General features: G+C 30.8%; 1 protein-coding gene across 1 annotated transcript in view; it reads left to right on the top strand.

Annotated features, from left to right (window-relative positions):
- LOC136982659 (protein HGV2-like) overlaps positions 1–23,719 on the top strand; it is a 45,011-nt gene that overhangs the window by 6,501 nt on the left and 14,791 nt on the right. The window contains exons 2-5 of the mRNA XM_067279217.1: positions 13,646–13,869; positions 16,957–17,028; positions 20,848–21,029; positions 21,909–21,973. Coding sequence (XP_067135318.1) covers positions 13,646–13,869; positions 16,957–17,028; positions 20,848–21,029; positions 21,909–21,973 — 543 coding nt within the window. The remainder of the gene's footprint in view (positions 1–13,645; positions 13,870–16,956; positions 17,029–20,847; positions 21,030–21,908; positions 21,974–23,719) is intronic.

The raw sequence follows: 23,719 nt of genomic DNA on the forward strand, positions 1-23,719 counted from the left end.
TATGTGTTGGTGTACCGGTACTGACAGGTGAAGATTGTTGGTTTTATGTTTTTAGTTTTAGATTTTTTAACATCTTAGTATTTTTGTGCAATTTTCCTAACTTAATGTTTGAGATTTTTCAAAAGCACAAGTAATTTGGCTAATAAATGCCATGTTATATTAATTTTGAGTATTATGCATAATCTTTTTCCCTTTGATGATCATGATGGAAGAGGAAGGAAATAAGGTTTGAAATAAAGCAAACGTCCTTTATTTCAAAGAATAATACTTTAGTTTAGCTACCCTATCCTTGTTTTTATTGAAACAAAAAAGATGCAATTTGTCCCTTATTTTCATTTTTCAATTCTTTTGTTTCATAATGGCAATAATGGATCTTTGCACAGTTGTATGCCTATCTTTAAACAATCCATATCCATTCCTGTAAAAAGTGATGGTTTACCATTAAAAATTTTAAATTCTAAATTAAATTTAAATTTAAAAATATTTATAGTTAAAGTGAAAAACTATAGTTTTTGATTAAAATTAAAAAATATAAACAGAATGGTTAATAATCATGTTTTAATTTTAAATATGGAAATATCAAAATATGCAAAGAAAATATTTTAAATATTTTGTTTGAATATTTTGAGTTATCTGTAATTCAAACTTATATCTACAATGATAGCAGTATACACGAGTTAACTACCCTGTTTTCCCGAAAATAAGACAGTGTCTTATATTAATTTTTGCTCCCAAAGATGCACTAGATCTTATTTTCAGGGGATGTCTTATTTTTTTGTATGGTATGGCAGTTTCTGGCCACCAGGGGAGCTCACCACAGCACAGCAGAGACAGTGTATGGTATGGCGGCAGGCGACAGGCCTCTTGATGCCTTGCCTGCACATTTACAAGTGACGGCCACGGAAGGGAACATGAGAGTTGGTGGTAGGTGAAGGTCTTCATGTCCTGCATGCAGTTGCTCTGCAATAGATGGTGAAGGTAGGGGATAACGGCAGCAGGCTAGAAAGAATCACAGCTGCATGCTCTGGTGTTCTGTTCGACAGGCATGCTTTCAAACGAAAACTTTGCTCGGTTTTACTTTCAGAGGAGGCCTTATATTTAGCAATTCAGCGAAACCTCTACTAGGTCTTATTTTTGGGGAAACACAGTATTCTCTTTAGTTAGGGTGGAGTTAGGGTGGGAATTACTTTTGAGAATTAGTTTATTAAATAGCAACTTCCTGAAACCCAATATACTGATCCTAAGCCAAACGATTGCCATAATTAAGAAAATAGTTTGGCTTGATTTATTAAATCTTACTGATATTCTTAGATTTTTGTGTCAAATGTATATCAGTATTATTTCTCAGCATAAATATATGTAATGATTTATTTTTGCAATACTTTTGTTTGTAATAAATAGTGTTGATAGATTTGTTATACATTATTTTGCTTAGGTTTATTTTTAATCCTACTTCTTCAGTTTTTGTGACAAATTCTTTGATAGCAACTGAGCTTTAATCAGGATGATGACATTTTAAATTGAATATAAGATTTTTTTAAATAGCTTATTTTTGTTAATACCATTTTCTCATCAATTGAAATTTTACGTAATGTATTCTGTTGTATTAGACGGTAATTTTGGAAAGATGATTCTTGTCTCATTTCATAATTTCTATAAGTTATCATCATGAGTATTTATTAAGGCTTTTAGAACTTAATATACAGTTCAACCATATTAAATGAAAAAAACATGTGCAAGTACTTTTGAATTGCTTTCAGAGTAAATATAGTCATTACAAAAGAACTGCACAGCACAAATTAACACATAATTTGCTAATTGTGATTACATGTTATGTATTACAGTAAAGCATTGATTATCTGAATCAATTGGGTACTGGTGTTGTTCAGAAAATCAATTTTTCGGATAACGGATTATGTATGAAAAAATATATTAACTTATCCCATGTTGAAATACGTTCAAATCCTGGCACGTCCTTAAGTGACCTCTCACAGTTGCGCCAGTGCTGCCAGCTAAAATACGCATACCAACAAAAATAATATTGGAGTAGCTCGAGACATAGCTAAAGATGCAGTGCCACAGCATTAGCGGAAATTTAAATTTGCCGACTGGAAAGCTTTCAGTTAATAGACGTTTCGGTTGATCGATAATCAATGCTCTACTGTATTTACATTGCTTTTTGTATCTGCTGGTGATTTCCTGTCAGTGTGGACTAAGCTAAGTGAATACATAATTTGCTTTTTCATTTTTTAATATGAGAGACCGGTTTTGACAAAATTTGGAGAGAAAATTCATTTTTCATCTTTTGGAAGTTTTTCGAACTTTATTACTGGAGGATGATTGCATCTCTCTCTCTCTGGAGTCGTTTCCTTTCCCAGGAAACTTATTGAATGTGTCACTGGGAACTAATTACTAAAATTTACGATTGGTGAAAAAGGATAACATGATTTGGAGTATAAAAAGGAGTGACTCAAAGACAAGGAGTGGTCGCGAGTTTGCGAGTGCATCGAAATAAGTGCCTTGGAAAAAAAGGAGGAGAGGTATCGTCATCAACGATTTCATATTTTATGTTTTGACACCTTCGAACTTCCCAGATTATTATATCCAGTTCTCCAGTTATTCATTATTATATCTGACCGCCATCAAGAAAAACGGAAATTTAATGCCTCCCCAACTGACCAAACGACCAACTGACTGCACAACAAATCAGTGATCCGGAAGTCTGCACAATTTAGTGCATCAAAGGTATATATATATATACCAACTCTCAGTTTCTTGTAAACTTTCTCTCTCGATAGCATAGAGCTATGTATTCCTTTTTTGTTGAATTAAATCAGTTATTTTAGTTGTTAACCTTGTATTCGAATGACTCACTTCTGATCCATCTCTCAACTCTCCTCCATCCTGAATCTGACTGCCCATGCACGTGACCGCTCGTGCGAATTCCGAATTAGCAGCCGTTAAGGTTTCTGTGTCTATCCTAGAAGACAGTGGTGTCAATCCTGACAAGGTGCTAAAGAGATGCTGACCCTCTGGCCACACTAGTGTCAGAGCGGGATCTAAATTTTGTAACAACCCTAGACAAATCAGAATAGGATGGAGGCCAGAGGAGAAGGATGTGCATGTGGAGAGACAACAGGAGGTGCACGTGCAGAGACAGCAGAAGGTGCCGCATTAGGCAGACTTGGGGGCATGATTCCATTAATACAGTGGAACCTCAGTATACAACCTTAATCAGTTCCTGATGTTTGGACTTATACCAAACCAACCTTTCCCATAAGAAGTAATGTAAAAATGATTAATCCATTCTCATGTAAAAAAACCCTTCTTGATATGTTATATTAATGGAGTTGTAAAATAATTGAAACACTGTTTGAGCACATTAATAAAAAAATAAGTTTTATTATAGATTTTTAAACTTATTACAGTAATCGCAAATAATTGCTTCTGGTACACTGTCGCCGACACACTGTTTTTCAGTTATCCAAAGCAAAAGCAATTTCTCAACATGATCTAATGTCTCTGATCTCTGTTTAGAAATTGATTTAATAATGTCTTTATTTTTCACGATTGTTGATATTGTCATCCTTGGAATATGGTATGCAACAGTTAAATCTTGAACATGCATGCCATCTTCATATTTCTCAACAATCTCTTTTTTCAGTTCCATTGTGATTCTAGTCAATTTTTTTTAGTTTTCTGTTGCTTTTCATTTGCCTTTTTGCAATTCATGATTAATAAAAATAATAAAGTTTTACTTACAAATTAAAATCAGAAGAAATTTAACAAAGTTATAGACCATGGCACCGCGAACGTCTACTCTGGTCTAGTACACCGATAGTGCTACTTGTTCATAGATGATGCATATAATTGAATTAAGTCGTATATCAAGCAAAATTTGTTTCGTCCAAACAGGACGTATTCTAAAGCAGACATATATCAAGGTACCACTGTACCTCCTTTGCAAGAGACTGCGATGGCTTGAAATTGCGATTTCTTTGAATTGTGAGACGAAATAGTGAAACTAACTAATTGGGCCAAGGTGCAGTGCTTAGAGGTCGCAAAACTAAAATTAATGAGGATAGCCTGGAATTTTTGCACGGAAGGATGCAAAGATGGAGGAGGTAGAGACATATGACGAATTTAAGAAACTCATGATCAAGAGATTTGAGAGGGAACCAATTTTTTTACAGCTGCAAAACTTTCATGCTTGCATCTAAGTGTGGGACGAGGACATACAAACCTATGCAGAACGATTACAAACCCTACTAATGGACCTGATTGTAGAACAAACTAGTGGTGATGCCCAAGAGAGGGAGGTTATTAAAAGGTGTCAACAAAAGGAAAGAGACAAATGATTGCTGGAGCAGTTTCTTAGCAGGCTAAATGATGGCATCAAGTGACAAGTGATGTTTTGAGAGCCAGAAACTTTTTATAGAGTGGTACAGGTGGCCATCAGTGAAGAAATGATATATCGGTTAAGCAGCAAACCCATTATAAGAGAATCCAACCAAAAAAGATCCCAACCAATAAAGAAATCATCGTCTGAGTAGTCCAAACGGAAAAACATCAAAGAGCCAACATAACAAGGAAGCGACAGGAGAGAAAAACTTAACAAACCAACACCGAGAACTTATTGCAGAAAAATTGCCCACTCCGAAAATTCAAATGTACATGGAGATAAACATTAAGAAATTGGTCAGTCCTAAAGACAATGAACTAAAATCCATCTCCCCTAACGGAATGGAAAAAAAAATATATAGATGAACGAAATATGAAGATAAAGCATACACCAACACCTGTGGAGGCAAAAAATAAACAGAATCAAAGTCCACCGGAAGTAGATAGCTGGCGAGAACAACAGAGTCCGATCAATGAACAGTTTGATCGATAGTTCTCCAAACTTCAATTAATGCTATAGTAATCCTCTTCGCCATGATGCTCACAATTTTATTCATTCCAATTTTTCTGATATTCTCATGTTCCAAAACCTCCACGTTATCACTGAATCTGAGAACCTTAGATGCAACTCCAACTACAAAATTATATAAAAGAAAAATCATTATAAAAAGTTATAAATTTGCATAAATTTAAGCTTTTGTTACTCTGGATAACATTTTAATTGAAAATCATTAATTTTGATGCAATTTTATCCTTACAAGCATAAAATTAAGTCATAAAAGTAAAACAGCTCTTTCCCCCTGTGATCTTTGACTTATTGACTGGAAAGTTTTGCCAGCACTTCACTGATAATGAGAGAGGTGTAAGTTTAAAATTTGAGCAACTTAGACCCAGCAATTTTTCTCTATAATATGAAACTACAGCTTTTTTTTTATTTTTTTGCATTTTTTGATCGCTTATATTTCAGGCAACCCCTTTATAGGAAAACCTGAAATTTTGCACACTATCTAAGAAAACATTTATTTTTGAATGAGATATTCAGAATTATTATAGGCATTTGAGAGTGGAGAAATTGATTCCTGTATATATAGTCAGTCAGTGACTTTTTCACTTGATATGAAGTCACTGACCATGACACTCAATAGATATTTACACAGCTCAGGGTGTTTTGAGAAGTTTATTAATGCTTATCAAATAATAAATAAATATTAAAAACAATGGGATTGGTTATTATTATAATGTTAAAAATCAATAATTTCAAAAAAATTATAAAAATTCCTTAAAAATAAAATAAAATCATTCTTCTTTGTCCGATTTCGAATGAATTAAAACAAAAGATGGACACTTATTACGAAATACTTCTTACTTTATTAGCCATATTACCCAAATGCATTTCACACATTGTGCCTCCTCAGTGGATTTATTAATGCTGTAGTCTGTACACTTTGTTGTATAAGGCAGTGGTTTCAATCCATGGTCTGCGGAACACGAGTGCTCTGTGAAGCCACTTCAAGTGTTCCACGAAAAAACAAATATACAATTAAAAATTGTTGCAAAAGAAAAATCAATACAATGTAAAATAATTTTTGTATGGGAATGTAATTAGCAAATGCCAATGTTGTCATCTACTAGACCAAGTGCACTTGATTTCAAAAAGGTTTACCATCTCTGCTTTAAGGCTGATGTATTGTAACTGCTCTGTGGAAAAAAATGTCAAACTTTAGTGTTCCGCAGAAAACAGTGTGAAAGTTTAGTGTTCCCAGACTTCAAAAAGATTGAGAACCACTGATATAAGGAACTTACAAAGTTGAAGTTTCCAGTCTTAACAGAAGATACCAGGCATTGAAAACATTGGGCATTGAAAACATTGTATGGATGAAGCCATAAATTACCTCACTGCCTTTGGTGGTTGCTATCCTAAGGAGAAAAATTGCTGATAGGTGATTTTTATCATCTGGATCTTTGCCCAATAAGAGAGGACAATGTCATTATTTCAGAATGTTAGTTGGAAAGAATGCTCGTGGAACAGTTCTGTTCCAGAACTTTTTCTAGAACAAATGTTTTTTTTCAATCAATGTTTTAAGTTGTCTCTAATGTGATAAGTTTGAAACATAAAAATACATTACAGAAACATTTGCAGTATTTGTTAACTTAATGATACTTTGTTTTGACAAAATCATAAAGTATCACTATAATAATAAATTATAATTCCAAATACAGTGGAAGCTTAATGAGCACCTCGTATAACAAGTGTTTTGCATAATGAGCAAAATAAATTGTGAAAAAATGACTTGCTTAACAAGCGAATTTTTGCATAACGAGTGGCTACGAGAGGGGAAGTCCCGGATTGTGTGCATGCTTCATCTAGCACTCGTTCAGCTAGCATCTTATTGTCGCTTGTGATCACACATTTTTCCAAATTTCTTCAACACATATTACACGTAAACATCAACGACCATAGCCCATTATATAATAAACATGCCAAACAACATGCCAAATTCTTGGGCTATGTAAAGGCTATATATAATTAAATATTAGAATTTAATTAATTTAACTAGAAGTAGGCAGGGCAGTTTCCTGCCATCTCGTATTAAATTTAATGACCAATTCCAAATTAAATTTTAGAAACATCTGAATTAAAATTAACTATTTATAATTATTAAATTTAATACGAGATGGAAGCATAACTGCCTATCTCTAGTCAGATTAATTAATTTCTATTATTTAAGTATAGCCTTTACATAGCCCAAGAATTTGGCATATCATTTGGTGTGTTTATCAAACACATTATCTGTGATTTTTTTTTTTTTTTTTGTTTTCTGCAAATTGAATTCACATTTCAGGTTGGTTCATTCTGTGCTAGAAGAAAAGATGACGATTCACGCTCCTTAACAATGTTTATTGTATAATTTTTTTTGAATAAACGTTATAGATAAAACATTTGAGCATTTTTTTCGCATGGAACGCGTTATTGTATTTTACATTAATTTCTATTGTTTCTATAGGAAAAAATTTTTTCGCTTAACGAGTGTTTTGCATAATGAGTAAGACTCTGGAACGAATTATGCTTGTTAAGCGAGGTTCCACTGTAAAAGTTAAGTAAAGTTTAACATCTATTTCAAAAGTTAAAGATATTCTAAATGAACATATATAACATTGAATATAATAGTAATATAATTATTTTGCACATTCCATATAAACTTTTGTTATGCATTCAAAATATATTAGCTTCTTGTAACATCTTACTATTTTGATTCACTATGCATTAGAGCAAGGGTCCCCAACCCTATGCCCGCGGGCACCATAGCGCCCGCCGATCGTTTTATGTGTGCCCGCCGCTGTGTGACCACGATAAAAATAAAAATATTTCAGTTTTCAATAAAATGCTATGTAAAAGTTTTCTCATTTTTAATGATTAACCACACAAAAGTAGAAATGGCACCCAACACAGATAAAAGCACAAAGCGAAATGCGACCGATCTCTTTTTCCCCTTGCGCCAAATCTTCGCCAACTAAATTTCCCATACCTAAAATGAAATGAATCGGTCCGTTTCTATGGTTGCCGTGACAACGCAGACATTTCTCTGGAGCTCATCCAATGTTGTCATATTTGGCCACTCTGCGCCAAATTTTGCTCCCCTTTTTTAGTTTGACGTAAAAAATATCATTTGGCGCATTGGCTACTTTTTGGGTTACATAAATTTGACGTGGCTACATTTTTGGCTACATATTATTTATAAATATATTATTTGAATAAAAATCACTTTAAAATGGTGTTTCGTCGTTTTTGATTAATTACAGACCCAAATAAAATAAATATTTGTTTTATTACGTTTTTCAAATTATACTTTTTTTTCAAATACATTTTTGTTTGTCTCCTTTATAATAAATGAATACACTCAAACCTGTTTTTGTGCGGTCTTTTTTTTGCGATTTTTTACACATGCAATGTGTTTTGTGCAATTATTTTTGTGCAGTATACCAATTTGATTGAAATTCATATACCGCACACAAAAAATCACACAAAACAAATTGCACAAATAAAAAATCGCACAAAAATAGACCGCACAAAAACAGGTTTGAGTGTATATCTATTTCTAAGTAAAAATTGAAAGTGTCTGTAGAAGTAATTTTTTTTAAATATCCTTTTTTGTGATAAAGTTTTAGTACTTATTATTATAATCTAGACATGTTAATCCTTAAATAATAAAAGTAGAACAAAAATAATAATAATTTTCCTATTCCAAAGAACTTCTCAAACCACAGTTATTTAATTTGAAAGTTGACTGACATTTCTTTACTAAACTAATATGTGCATTTTGCATATATCATGACCCTTCATCAATTAGGTTTTTCTGTTTTAAAAGATATTTTAAGCGATTTTAACTTTTCCTTTTTTAAACTCCCCCCGTAGGCACTAAGGCCTTTTTAAGCAAGCTCATTATGTGTTCGGCCGCCATACAATTGGGCGGCCAGGTGATGACCTGGCCGCCCAATTGTATGGCGGCCGAACACATAATGAGCTTGCTTAAAAAGGCCTTAGTGCCTACGGGGGGATGAGGGACGAGGCCTGACATATCCGCTTGGACCATCCCGTAAAATTCCTGGGGATTTTTCGACCCGATTGGATTTGATCCCGGGTTTCTCCAGAGGGGTAGGCTGGAGGGGTAGAGATAGAAATTTTGGATCTTCAGAACGACATTATCCTAAAATCCATTGTATCAGATGAGAATTTCTGGAATATAGTTGAAAGAAACAAATTTCCATTCTTGAAAAAAGCAGCATATAAAATAAAATCGTTTTTTGGTTCCACATACTTGTGTAAATCATTGTTTCGACAATGAACATCATAAAATCAAAGTACAGATCACGACTTACAGATAAACACCTTGACGATTGCTTACGAGGAGGAATAACACACTCTTCTAATTACAAAGCAATGGCCAATGAAATGCAATGCCAAAAATCACATTGACTTTGAGATTTATATTTTTTTTTATAAAGAATTTTTATACTTTGTAGATTTTGTACGCATTGTTTGGTAATTACTTGTTTAATAAAAATTATTGTTAATATTCTTGTTTATGTTAAATTACATTTTTGGAATTAAATGTTTTTTGTACATTATGTGTATGTATTATTAACTATGTCCAATTCTTGAAAAAATAAATGGTGCTCGCCGTCCGACCGGTATTCTAAAATGTGCTCTTAGGTACAAAAAGGTTGGGGACCCCTGCATTAGAGAATCAAAGTGTTAAATTCATAATACATTCATGTTCACTTATTTCACTGTTAGTATTATGAGAGGAGGACTGTCTTTTTATCATTGCTCTTATAATTGATTTTTGTGTCATTTATATTGGTAGAAGATATTTCATACCATGCAAAAGACATTCCTCATAATTTAAATTCCCCATATTGAATTGTTTGAGATTCCAGGAAAATAAGCTATCTTAGATATGAAAATATGTTACTTTCACATGTTAGATTGGTATCAGAGACTGCCTTAAATAAAACATCAACCGCACACCACGATAAATAAACAATAACGTCTACCAAAAATTATGTTTAAAAACGTTTGTGACAATTTTATTTTTATGAGATAATGCACCGTTTTTTTTTTTTTGTTTTTTGGTGGACGTTATTTTTTACTACCTTAAATTTTACACTTGTGAAAATGGAAAACTACTGATGTGGAAATAGCAAGCACACTACTGAAATGTGCAGCATACACCTACTTAAAAGTACACAAAACACAAAAAGCTTTAATAACTTTGTACCAGTGATGAATTCTACAACAATAAAAATGTTGAGTTGTCTCTGAGACTGTCCATTGGTGGTTATGGGTGAATAAACTTTGTTGTACTTAAATGAGTATTCTGCTGCTAACTATACTGCACCAATGTCATTTTTATATATATTTTGTAATTTTTTATCTTTTCTGTAACAATTTAGTTAATAAAATAAAAAAAAACTATGTTACAGTAAAATTGTAGAAGCCAGAATTATATGGGACTAAATTTTTTCACTTATGCAGGATTTTCATCTTAGGCAGGGATGAAATATAAAGTGCTCATTGCTTCAAAATGTGAACATAATGTTTTTCATTAAGTTTTACTTGTCCGGCTGTTATATATAAAATATATAACAGTGGGAAAGTATGGCAATCGGTCAAAAATGACCCTCCAAGATTTTTACATGTTTGGACTTGGGACACCTTGAAACATTGAGAAATGCAAAAAAAGTTGAAGCTAATTTCTGTATGTATGGATGTTTGTGTGTGTGTGTATGTATATGTACAGTATGTGTATATGTGGGGCATGATTTTGTTCACCCTGTTTGAAGCTTAATAACTTCTGTGCTTTTTGTCAAAAAATTTCTGAAAGTTTGCAGGGAGGTTTGTTTATTAGGGGATTGATGGTGTTTAAATTTTGGTGGTTAAAGGTTGAGGGGTGAGGAGATGATGGTGGTTGTGTGTATCTTGAGTAGGGTTGGACTTAATGAAGACTTTATTCATTATCAGCATTTACAATTTTTTATAAAACCCATCCCTACCCTCAAAATTAAGCTTTTGCCATTCTATAATAAAAGTATAAAAAGTTTTTAAATAAAATATGATAACAGATGATACCACCAAAATTTTAAATATTGCCAGCAGTTGAGCAATTTGTTGCTGGTTTATTAATATAGCCATATTTAGTGAAATGACTTTAAAATTAAGGAAAGCAGAATATAAAATACATATTTCTACATATGTTCTTAAAAAAAGAAAGTACAAAGTTCTAAGTAAAACTTCCTTATATTGTTTTACTGAAAATATAGAAACTTTTAGATGCGTGATGCTTTTAGTAACTTGGATAGTTTATTTGCTCAAATTAAATATTCTCTAAATCTCTCTTCATTTGTTTTAGTCATAATTAATCTTTTTTGGTAATGTTTTTTTTTTTAAATGTGTTAAGGCATAGGAAAAGGAGAGCAATCTTCTTGTTGTTTTAAAATCAAAGACTTAAACTAGAAACATAAATATAGAAAAAATACAACATAATGCAAACAAACAGAAAACATTATACTATTTTCTGGAGTTTTTCCAAAATTGAGTACAAAATCAAATAGAACAACTGTTTTTTACACACTAAAAAATTTTCTATTAAAATGTACTCAATAGGAAAAACCTCTCATGATTACATTAATTTATGAGGTTACCTTGATTCAAAAAATGAGTAATTTTTGCTGGCATGTGTAGGAAGTGAAAGACGTTTAAATCTATCTAAATTTGTTGTAAAATTTAATGTACATATGTGAGATTACTTAATAAAGTCTACTAGTTTATAACATACTTTTCTTTATTTGCTATTAGTCTCTTGGTCAAATTAACTGTAGATCATGTATTTGTGTATTGTTAGGTCTTAATTACATATATCAGGTCAGTCCATAAGTCCATGCACATTTTTATGACCTTGAGAAAAATCTTGTTTTGCTGTTAAAAATGTCAGTCTCATGGGATACTTTTTACATTGAAGTGTTAAATTGGATCTTATTCATATAATATTGTTCAGAATTGGGAACACTTCAGTTCTTTATTTTCCTTAAAATGGGAGTAACAGATGAATATAAAAGACATGTTTTATACTTTAGTTTTAAGTGGTGAGAATGCTACAAATGCAACCAAAAAATAAATACTGTACATAATCAAACTGTAATTAGTATAAAGACTGCATAGAGTGCAGTCTTTATACTAATAGACTGCATAGTATAAAGACTGCACAAGTGGTTTGAAAGATTTAGAAACAATGATTTTAGTGTGGATGATACAGCTTGTACTGGAAGACCCGTTGACTTTGATGATGATGCTCTCTCTGCACTAGTTGAAGCAGAACCATCTTTAACAGTTGATGAAATTGTGGAACGTTTAAATTCATCCCATGGAACTGTTCATAGACACCTGCGACAAATCGGAAAAGTTTCAAAGCTAGGAAAATGGATACCACATGAACTGTCAATAGCTAACTGACAACGTGTAAACATTTGCACGTCTCTTTTATCCCATAATGCTTTAGAACTTTTTCTTGATCAGCTGATTACTGGAGACGGAAACTGGATCCTTTATAATAATGTGATGAGAAAAAGACAATGGATGGATCGCGACAAGCAGCCAAAACGGCTGCAAAAGGTGGGTTGCATCCAAAAAAATTCTTTTGTCTGTTTGGTGGGATGACGTGTAATTCACTTTGAGCTGTTAAAACCTAAAACAATTACAGTTCAAATGTAATTGTGATCAATTAGAGCATTTAAATGAAAAATTGAAAAAAAAATTGACCATCATTAGTGAACAGAAAGCAGGTTCTCTTGCAACATGACAATACCAGACCATATGCTGCAAAAACTGTATAGAAACTCAAAAGCTACAACTGGGAAATTTTACCTCATCACCATATTTGCCAGATATTATCCATTGATTATCATTATTTTCACAGTTTGCAGAATTTTTTAAAACGGAAAACTTTTGAGGATGAGAACAATGTAAAAAAGACTTTCTGAATATTTTGATTTGAAACCAAAATCATTTTACAAAGATGAGATTGAAAAGCTACCATCAAGATGGCAAGAAATTGTACAAAATAATGGTGAATACAATAAAATAAAATTTAATTGAAATTTTTTGTTGCTTTTTTCGTAAATAAAAATACGCATGAAGTTATGGACTGACCTGATATTATGGTTTAGAAACAATTTACAAACTGTTAATGTCAGCTGTATTATTTAACTAAACTGTTCCTTAAAATCCATGATAAAATGAACAAATAAATATTGATAAGGTTTCATTCCTAATCCTCTCTTGTCAGACTTTTCAATTTGATAGTTGAAAATTTAACAGCTTTGACAAGTCACTAATGAAATTAATAATAGAAGTATAACACATGCTTTTCATTTTCACAGGTTCTGCTTTAGACAGGCCATTCTGCGGGAAAGATTTGATGGTAATGCTGAAATAAATGCTGGTTTTGGTTTTCACATGTTTCCATCTTAAGAAGGTCTCTTGCAGGTTTTACATATTGTATTAGATCTTCATGAATTTTTGTATAAAATTAAGCATTTACATTCTTGTATAAGTTTCAGATCAAAATATTTGTTTATCACACAGGTTTTAAAATTACTTCACAATGAAATTAATTTCTAGTTTAAAGTTCAAATCTTAACTAATTAAAAATTACCAAGTTCTTTAGTTATTACTTTTTATTTTTAGCAATGGTTCACAAGCTATGAATCATCTTGTTCAAGGTAAAAGACATATGCTAGTGCAAGATTATTCTTCAGCAGTATATAGCTTACAAGAATCTTGTCAGTTATTTGGCAAGCATTATGGAGAAACTGCAAATGAATGTGGTGAAGCTTATTTTTGTTATGGAAAAGCATTATTAGAATTAGCAAGAGCAGAAACTGGAGTTTTAGGAAATGCTCTTCCAGGAGGTTTGTTACGTATTTAAGATATTTTTACTAAATAGTTCAAGTAATAAAAAATTTATATTTATTTTGTACATGTAAAATCACTCATACTTATTATAGTTTTTATCCTGAAATGTTAATGAGCTCAAATTAAAAAACCTTCTTACATGAATACTGGAACATATATAAATTATCACTTATAAACCTTAAAAATCCAGTAGTAAATATTTAATAGAAAACAAATGCTTTCAACCATACTTTCAGTCTTCAGGTTTAAAAAAACCAGTAGGATTTGAACAAGTGAATGCGGAGAACAAAAATTGCAAAATTATTTTCAAAAAATGGAACAGCACAAACAGAGTTTTAAAATTAAACAGAGTTTTAAATCTAATGATGCCATCAATGTGTCTCACGCATGGAAGTACTGCTATGAAGGAACGGGCAATGCCCACACCAGCAGTTAGAACCCACACCCCCACCCTCATTTGGTTTATTTATATTTATATCTGTGTTTGTATTACATATACCATTCCATCGCCATGGTAACACACATGCATATCTGTATTTACAGGGTGTTTATAAATGAATGGTGCAGTTTTAAAAATTAATAATAAATCTATTTATTACCGTATATGGGAAAACCTTACAGCATAATTAGTGGCAACTGTCCAAGTTTTTATGCGCTACCCACTCTTCGCTTGTCATGCTTACTGTGCAGATGGTGACAGGTGACTCATTTCTAGACATGTTGGAAACTTGGTTGTTATTTGAGCTGAACACCAATTATGACGACTACATTTTGCAACTGGATGGTGCTTCACCCCATTTTCACAGGAATGTACGTGAGCTTCATAATCATGTTCTTCACCAATGCTGGATTGGACATGGTGCAACAGCAGACAACAACTTGCTCCCCTGGCCACCCCATTTGCCAGATTTAACACTCTGTGATTTCTTTTTGTGGGAGTTTGTTAAAGACCGAGTTTATGTACTGTCAATGCCCGTGTCCCTTGAGGAACTGTGTGATTGGATAAAGCATGCACTGCAGACCATCACGGTGGACACCGCATATGGGAAGAATTTGATTACTGTGTAGATGTGTGTCGTGTGACCATGGGTGCATACATTGAAGGATTGTGATTAATGCATAAAAAACTTGAGACATTTGCTGCTGCTTATGCTATAAGGTTGCCTATATAAGGTAATAAATAGATTTATTATTAATTTTTTAAACTGCATCATTCATTTATAAACACCCTGTATACACACCTGGAGTGTGCCATTGTTTCAAAACTCTGTTTGTGCTGTTCCATTTTTTGAAAATAATTTCATAATTTTTGTTCTCTGCGTTCACTTGTTCAAATCCTACTGGTTTTTTAAACCTGAAGAAGATTGAAAGTACGGTCGAAAGCGTTTGTTTTCTATTAAATATTTATTACTGGACTTTTAAGGTACATGAGTGATTTGTTAATGAGCTCTTCATGAATTAATCTTTTAATTTCATATGAAATTAAAATTAAGCTTTTAAACAGCTTTGCTTCTATTGATTTTTGTGGTATTACTACAAATGTATTTTATGGAGAACATATGAATTGCTAAACATTAATAAATAATTGATGTAAAATTTAATATACAATATGTTATAGATGTTATTTATGGTTTATCATCATTTATATACATGAAGAATATGAATAAAGAAATAAGTCACATCAAATTGTACAAAAAGTTAAAATAATCATAATTATTTCTCTCTTTCAAATACATCTTCTGAAGTAAAGAAAATGTTTAAAAAGTCTAACTGCAAAAAAGTAACATTTAAAATTATGTTGTGCTGTGTGAATTAGGTTCAATATATCCTTTAGGCCAATGATTTGAAAATTTTTGAGCCACTGCCCCTTGGTTCCATAAACTTATACCCAATACCCCTCAACCAAACCTCCAAAACTCCTAACCTGTTTTCTCTTGTGCGAGAAAGCTTGGAAATATTCTTAGAAAAAATTTTTTTATGAACTTCACACTTTGGGTCCTTACTGTACATTGTTCTCCATATCTGGAGACCATTAATTGCAATGTTTCTAACCTGTTTTAATAGAGGAAAGGAAAGTGTCAGTGACCTCAACCCTTTCCTATGTCACTGTTTGGTCAGAATCTTGACTCAGTGCCCCCAATCACCCTTTCTTTTCACACCCAGCACCCACTTTGGAAACCACTAATTTAGGCTCTCAAAGGATGCATAAATAGTAGTTTATGTAGACTACACAGTGATTCTTTAGTCTGTGCATTAATTTTGATGGGTTGGTAAAGGTGAGCAAAACAAACATTTTTTTTTTTTGTTAGAAAACATAGGGTTGAGGATGTAGTGTACTTGGTGGTGAATGTAAAGTTTGGAATGTTGCACTGCATGCAACATATCGCCTGCTAGTGGATGTTCCTTGGATAGCCGTCATGTGGTTTCAGCACATTTTGCAGGCAGTGTTCACATTCCTGGACAACATCTTTCCCCATGGATAGGCTGTGGTGGGACTGATGATTGGCTACTGAGATCACCAGACCTCACCAATCTGAATTACTACTTGTGGAAGCACTTAATGTATGTGTAACTGTTAGTGTATGTCACACCAATGAATGATGATGAAAATCTGAGGAACAGCATTTTGGGTGCAGCAGACATGATTTATAATACTCCTGGGATCTTTGAGAGAATCTGACAGTTAATAGTTTGCTGCTCTGCACTCTGTTTTCAGGTCAACAATGGCTCTCTTGTAATTACATTTCATTTCTGTAAAATCAGCTTATAGTGGCAAAGATTGATTAATAATTTTCAATTGTTTTATTTGAAGGTGATGTATATTAATTTTAATCTTGAGTTATAAATCTCATTTATTATAGAACTATTATTTTTGTTTTTATTTTAAGAATTTGATTTTTTTTGAACTTGTAACTATTACTTCATGACAATTATAGTTTAGTAATTATGTAGAAGAGATAAAAATGCAATTTCATTAAATGTATTTTGTAAAATATTTATGCAAATTATATAGAGAATATTATTTGTGATATTAAAATATTTATTTTGAAAAATGTATTCTGATAATTAACATAAAAAATTAGATTCAGGGGAAGAGGAAGAAGAAGGCGAAGCAACAGACACTGAAGAAGGTGAAAATACTGAGAAAAGTGCAGGTAAATCTTAACATTTTTGTAAAAGTTACGGAAGAAATTTTTATTTTGAGAATGCATATATATACAGGGTGGGCCAGCGAAAACGAAACGGCAGAGTGTTCGTGTTCGTCCAAGCAAAGTGCTCGGACAGGTCAATTTTACTCTCGAGGGGACATCTTTTGCAATAAAGTTTTTGCGATTCTGAATATTAACTAAACAAACATTTTTTTCGAAATAAATGCTTGTTTAGTTAATACAAAATAAATGAGTTTTTAAAATTTATTGTTGTCTGTTGTATTCAGAATCGCAAAAACTTTATTGCAAAAGATGTCCCCTCGAGAGTAAAATCGACCTGTCTGAGCGCTTTGCTTCGACGAACACGAACACTCTGCCGTTTCGTTTTCGCTGGCCCACCCTGTATAAATGTATACATATATAAATACATACATATACACAGAAAATATTGATAATCTTATTCTATGATTTATAATGTTAATCTCTTTAGCAATAGTATTTAAAGAGCAATAGATTTATATACTGTATGAATAGGATATCAATAGAAAATTTCACAATTGTAAAATTATAAATACAGTATAAATAAGATAACAGATTTTATACATAGTTTATAACATTCAGTGTATAAATTTACCATTAAGTAGTATATCATGGGAAAAAATTATAAAGCATATGTTTCATCCACTAATTTTATTATTAAACAAAATTAATAGATAAAATTCTTTATAGCAGATGAAAAGAACATTAAAAATATATGATTGAAATATAAAATGAAAATTTAATGTTTCTCTCCTCTCTCTCTCTCATTAAACATCACATATATGTGTAAATAATTTTCTGAAATTTCTTGTAGTGTGCAAGATTAAATCTTGCACCCTAGTATAGGTTTCTCTATTAAATCTTATCTGCTAGTCATATGTATTTTTTTCATTATATTGTCTTAATGCAGTAAAAGTTCACTTAATAGAACATTGGATAAAGGAACAGTTTACTTAAAAGAGCACTCTTCCTTGTTTCCAATTTTCTCTCTTATATTTTATATATAGCAGGATGCCTGTTAATGAACACTAGTTAGTAGAACAGTTCACTTAAATGAGCATCTTTTCTGCAGCAGTTTCAGAAATTCACATAAGGGTTCTATATTTTTAATTCTTATTAGGTTCTATATTTTTAATCTGATGATAAATCATCTCCCAGGGCACATAGTAACAGTGCTTTCTATACTATGGCATTTGTTGAAATATGTGATAAAGTTAAAAGAAAACAAATGAGGAAGGTGAAGAGGTTGAATAAGACAAAATGGAAATTGTTTGTGAATCAACAAAATCATTTTTCTTAAAGGTGGTGGTTTCATTTAAGCATGGTGAGAATATATTTAGGAGAAATCTTTACTAAATGCAATGCGCTTAATGAGATCAAAGAGGTAATTGAAAAGAATGCTATAAGTGATCATATTCAAAGAAAATTGCAGACTTTTTAAGTAAATTTATTTAGGTTGTTTATTGCATAAATAGTTATGATAGTGCATATAATTCTTTCTATATTTGTAAATTATTGTAATAAAATTTGATAGAAAATAACTTTATTCTTGCAGTACATATAGTATAAAATGTTCTAATAGGACATACAGTATAAAAACAAGTACAAAGTATTGTACTTGTTTTTATACTATATATCCTATTAGAAAGTTTGAAACTAGGGTGTTTGCATCTTTTCAGCTTTTCTTCTTACTACATTTCTGGAAAGAAGAGAAAGTAATGTAATTTGTAAATATATTGTATTTACTGATTATTTGATAAAATAATAAAATTGATATGAGAATGGAAATTAATATGTATGTGCAGTAAAATTGCAATAACAAATTTTAACTTTTTCAAGTGTTTATAAGTTATATAGAGCTTCTAAGAAATGAAAGTGTGACAGATTAAAATATGAACAAGCTCGTTGGTGATATTGTTACTTTGGATAAGGCAACGTGATGCAGTGATTCCAAGTGTGCTCTCTTAAGTAAACTTCACTCAATTATATTTCTGTCAGACTGTATTTAGACTAACATATTACCAAATGAGCCAAGGTAGTTTGATAGCTGCTAATGAGTTGGAGGTTTTATATGATGATAGCAGTGAAAATAGTTTTCCAATGCATTTCTTGGAGAAAATTTGTTAACTATCTAATATAAATTTTGAATATTTAAACATTATTGTTTTTAAAGTGTAGAGATTGTTAAATATAGGAAAAAACTTGATGTAAGTGATAAAAAATCATCAACGATTCTAAAATGTGATTTTGTTTTGAACTACATTTGCCAATAATAGATAAATTTCTAAGTTAAGAAAACTATTTTTATATAAAATTGATTCAAAAGTTCTACTCTTAAACTTTTTGTTTTGGTCAAAAACATTTATATTTTGTCTTTACGTATTTAGATTTTTATTAAAACTTATTTAATAGAGATTTTAATATAAAATTATAAATTTCATTATTTTGTTCAAAGAATAAACAAAATGATTAATAATATACTACTATTATCACAAATACCGTATTAAACAATATTTTTATGCTTTAGTATAGTTTTCTTATTTATTATTTTTTTGATGAAAACAGTTTATAACTTAAATATTATCGCCTTACCATCCTTATTCAATTTATTATATATTTGTCAACATGGACGTTAATCATTAACAGGACATTTATACTGGTGTTAAGCATTTACACAAGAATGAAGAAATGTTTTCAGAGAAAACAGACTTTTTTTATTAAGCTACCTGTACAGGAGGGTCTAATGATGTGTTCACTTGTTTATAATCGATCAGCGCAAATCGCAACCGTCAATCTCGTAACGGTCAACTCTTTGATAACAGGTGCGTGTCTGGGAATTGTAACGGATAAGTTACGACGGCGCTGATCGATTATAAACAAGTGAACACATCATTAGACCCTCCTGTACATATAACGATTATCATCTGTGTTTCAGGCTATCATGCCCTCATCAGCAGGATTACAAGGTAAGACAGCAAGATAAAAATAAATAAAATTAAATATAAAAACCAATTAGTGTTGGTAATAGGATGTCTGTATATCGTAAGTTTATAAATCTATTGTTGGTAAACCATTTTTATTTATTTATTTTTAATTATTTGTTTATTATTTTTAGTCAAAAATTGCAATTCTTGTAATCCTGCTGATGAGGGCATGATAGCCCGAAACACAGATGATAATTGTTATGTGTACAGGTAGCTTAATAAAGAAAGTCTGTTTTCTCTGAAAACATTTCCTCATTCTTTTGTAAATGCTTAACACCAGTATAATTGTCCTGTTAATGATTAACGTCCATGTTGACAAATATATAATAAGTTTATAACTTAATTCTAAAAGTTGTAACCTAAATTAAATTTATCAATGATATTAATAAATGAAAAAAGTGCTGTGATGTTAAAAAAAATATGATAAATAATAATTTTTTACTAATTACTTCTAAAATTCACTATGATAAATAATCAAAATGAAACAAAATGTAGATAATTTAAAAAATTTAACTCTCTTAAATAAAATATATTATTAATAAATATTTGAGAATTGTATATATATTGACATGATAAAAATTGGATTGAATTATTTAAAATATCATCATGATTTCCATTTTAAAACCTAGATTATCCAAATAATATAGTACTTTTACTTGAGCCACAATTATGATTGTCGCTCAAGTAAAAGTACTATATTATTTAATATAAATTTTTCATTTGATATTTAAATATTTCCACTTTTTTTAAAAGTTAAAAGAAATATCTATTTTTATTAAGAATTATTTTTGATAATTTTTAGAAGATAAAGATGATGATAAGGAAGATGAAAAAGAGGATGACGATGATGATAATGATAATGAAGAGGAGGTTAGTGAAGAAGAAAGTGAAAAAACATGTAATTTGTCTCCAGATAGTACATCACAAACAGGTGATCCTACAGAACCTGGTTCATCGTCTGGTGCACAAAAGGAAGAAAAAGAAGTAAGATGGTGTCATGTAAACTAATGCTGTTTTGATTCTGTATTCTTTTTCTACATTTAGTATTAATATAACTTATTTGCTTGTTTCATTATATTTTGTTTAGTTAGAATATTGAATTTTTGTTTGAAAGTCATAATTTTATACTAGAATGGGAAAAAAAGCAAAGTGCAAATAATAAAGTATTTACAAATTTTCATTTGGATAGAATATAAAAAAATATTTATATATATAACGCTTATCATTCATTGATTGTTTTTTAAAGATTAGACATTTTTTGATATCGAGTATGGATTTTTAAATAAAATATTTTACATTTTTTCCATGTAAGCCAAACAACTTTGTCAGCATAAAATTTTTGTCCCTAGTAATTTAATTAAACAGTACATGTATATTTTATTACATCAAATAGAAGAGGTAAAATATGCAAGTCCACTAAACTATTTTTTATTATTACAATGTCCACCTACACACAGCATATAAGAAGACTTGAATGAAAAAATAGAAAACTTGAATGTACTGTACACAGCAGTTTTGCAGGGATATTTTCAATCATTCCACATGCAAATTTAGTTGAAATTACAATGAGTTTTGTCTTTCTGCACTTAAAAGCTTATTTGCTGAAGTAATAATCCAATTAGAGCATTAAAAATATTCTCTTTTTTACTTTGAATTTATATTCATTATTTTAAAAATGTTAATATTAAGCTTTGAAATTCATTTATGCAAATTACAAATGTTGTTTAAATGTAATGAAATAATAAATTGTTAATATCTGAATGACATTAAAGATTATATTTTCATAAAAATAAATGTGAGAAATATTTTAAATTGATTTGGTGATATTTAGAAATATCTGACATTTTAACAAAATTTTTTCAGGATGAAATTTCTAACTTACAGCTTGCATGGGAAGTTTTAGAATTAGCAAAATTAATTTTTAAAAGGTAAGAGTGTTTAATATAAATTAGATGTATTTAAAAATTAATTTTTTTATTTTTTAATAAAAACTTAAATAATTTTTGTATTAAAAATGTTTTTTGGTATTTTTTTACCACTGTCCTTAATGTTTTACTTCATTGTTTGTATATTGTCTACTTAGACCTTGTTTATGAATAGGACCTATTACACTGATGTAGTTTCAGATTAACAAAAACAGGAAGTTTTAGTCAAAAGTCAAAACAAAATATCTTTATTTTCACTTGTACATTCCTTTTGTGTGTTTAGGACTTGTAGGTCCCTCTTCAGCAGGTTTACAATATTCAATAATAATTGTATAAAAACTTTTTAAACAATGATATTATACCTGACAATATTTGAGATAAGATAATAAATTACTTGTATTTAATATTGTACAGTAAAGAAAATATAACACTAAATGACATAAAGCATCCAAAAAGCAGAGCAAAACATACTTATCTTAATGTTTTTTAATTTACACCTGTATAAAAAAAAACTATTAAAAATTTAAGTTATGGTACAAATTGTTAAAAATTCTTTACTCACTGATCTGGTTTGACTGTTTTTTGGTTTGATGTCTTTTCATGTTCTTATTTCCCATTTGTCTTATCTTTTCCACTATTACTTGGCATTTTTTAAAGGCAAAATGCCTTTAAAATAAAATAATTAAGTAGAAATAACATTTTTGTACATACATATTCAAGTAACAACAAATAATAGCCCAAATATTTATATTTTTATTATTTCTTATATCTAGAAAAATGAAGTATAGCTTGCCAAAGTACTAGATTAACCATGAATTGATATATTATTAAAATTTTTTAATTATTTGTTCAAATAAACAGAACAGATATTATAAAACATTAACAAGACCAGTATTTCATATGGTGAAATCTGGATTATACACTCATCGCCATAAAAATTAGCACACTAAAAAGGAGTTATTGGAATCAAATAAAATTTTCCATTTGTGTGGTAACGGTAATATAAGTATTACAAAATGAATGCAAAAAGATCATTTATTGCAAGAAAAACTGCAGATGAAAGGGGGTTCTAGTTATTAGACTAGATGTTGTTTGTCGGAGAGATTAGTAAAAACTAGTTAGACTCGTGTAACTGGTTATATAACAAAGAAATAAAAATTATACCGTCTTGACTCGTGGAAGGTCAGCGCTGGAAAGGGGAGTGTGAAATGAAGTCACTGTCCCCGAGGGGTCAACAGCACCACCAATGTTTTATTACATAACAGAAGAATGTTTATAAAACATTGCGATACAATTAGTTGTACGTAACAATGTCATATAACATTTGACAATAATTTTGATTGTTGATTCCAACACTAGTACCCTAGTGTTGATTCCAATACTAGCTTTCACATATATGATAGAAAAAGCTCCAATTCAATGCAAACTGTTGAAGTCATTGACATGTCTTCAGCCAAGTAATATTAGTTAAAAAAGCACTTATAAGGACATTGTAAACATTGCAAGAGCTCTTCCATGTGACATTGCTGAGGATACTTTACAGGACGAGTGGTGACTACTTCAATTTGAGCAAGTTGAGAGTGATTGGACAGACTCAACAGATGAGAAAATTGATTATTATTGGAGTCAGTATTTTAAATTGGTTGATTCCCTTGGGAATGGGGCCCACCAGTTGCCAAGCAGTCTTTGTTCCCTGAACACTGTGAGTTTTGTTGTGGATTTTCACCTTGCTCGGACAGGCTGGCCATC

Source organism: Centruroides vittatus, unplaced genomic scaffold (assembly GCF_030686945.1).
Source record: "Centruroides vittatus isolate TY-2023 unplaced genomic scaffold, ASM3068694v2 contig_862, whole genome shotgun sequence".
NCBI lineage: Eukaryota > Metazoa > Arthropoda > Arachnida > Scorpiones > Buthidae > Centruroides > Centruroides vittatus.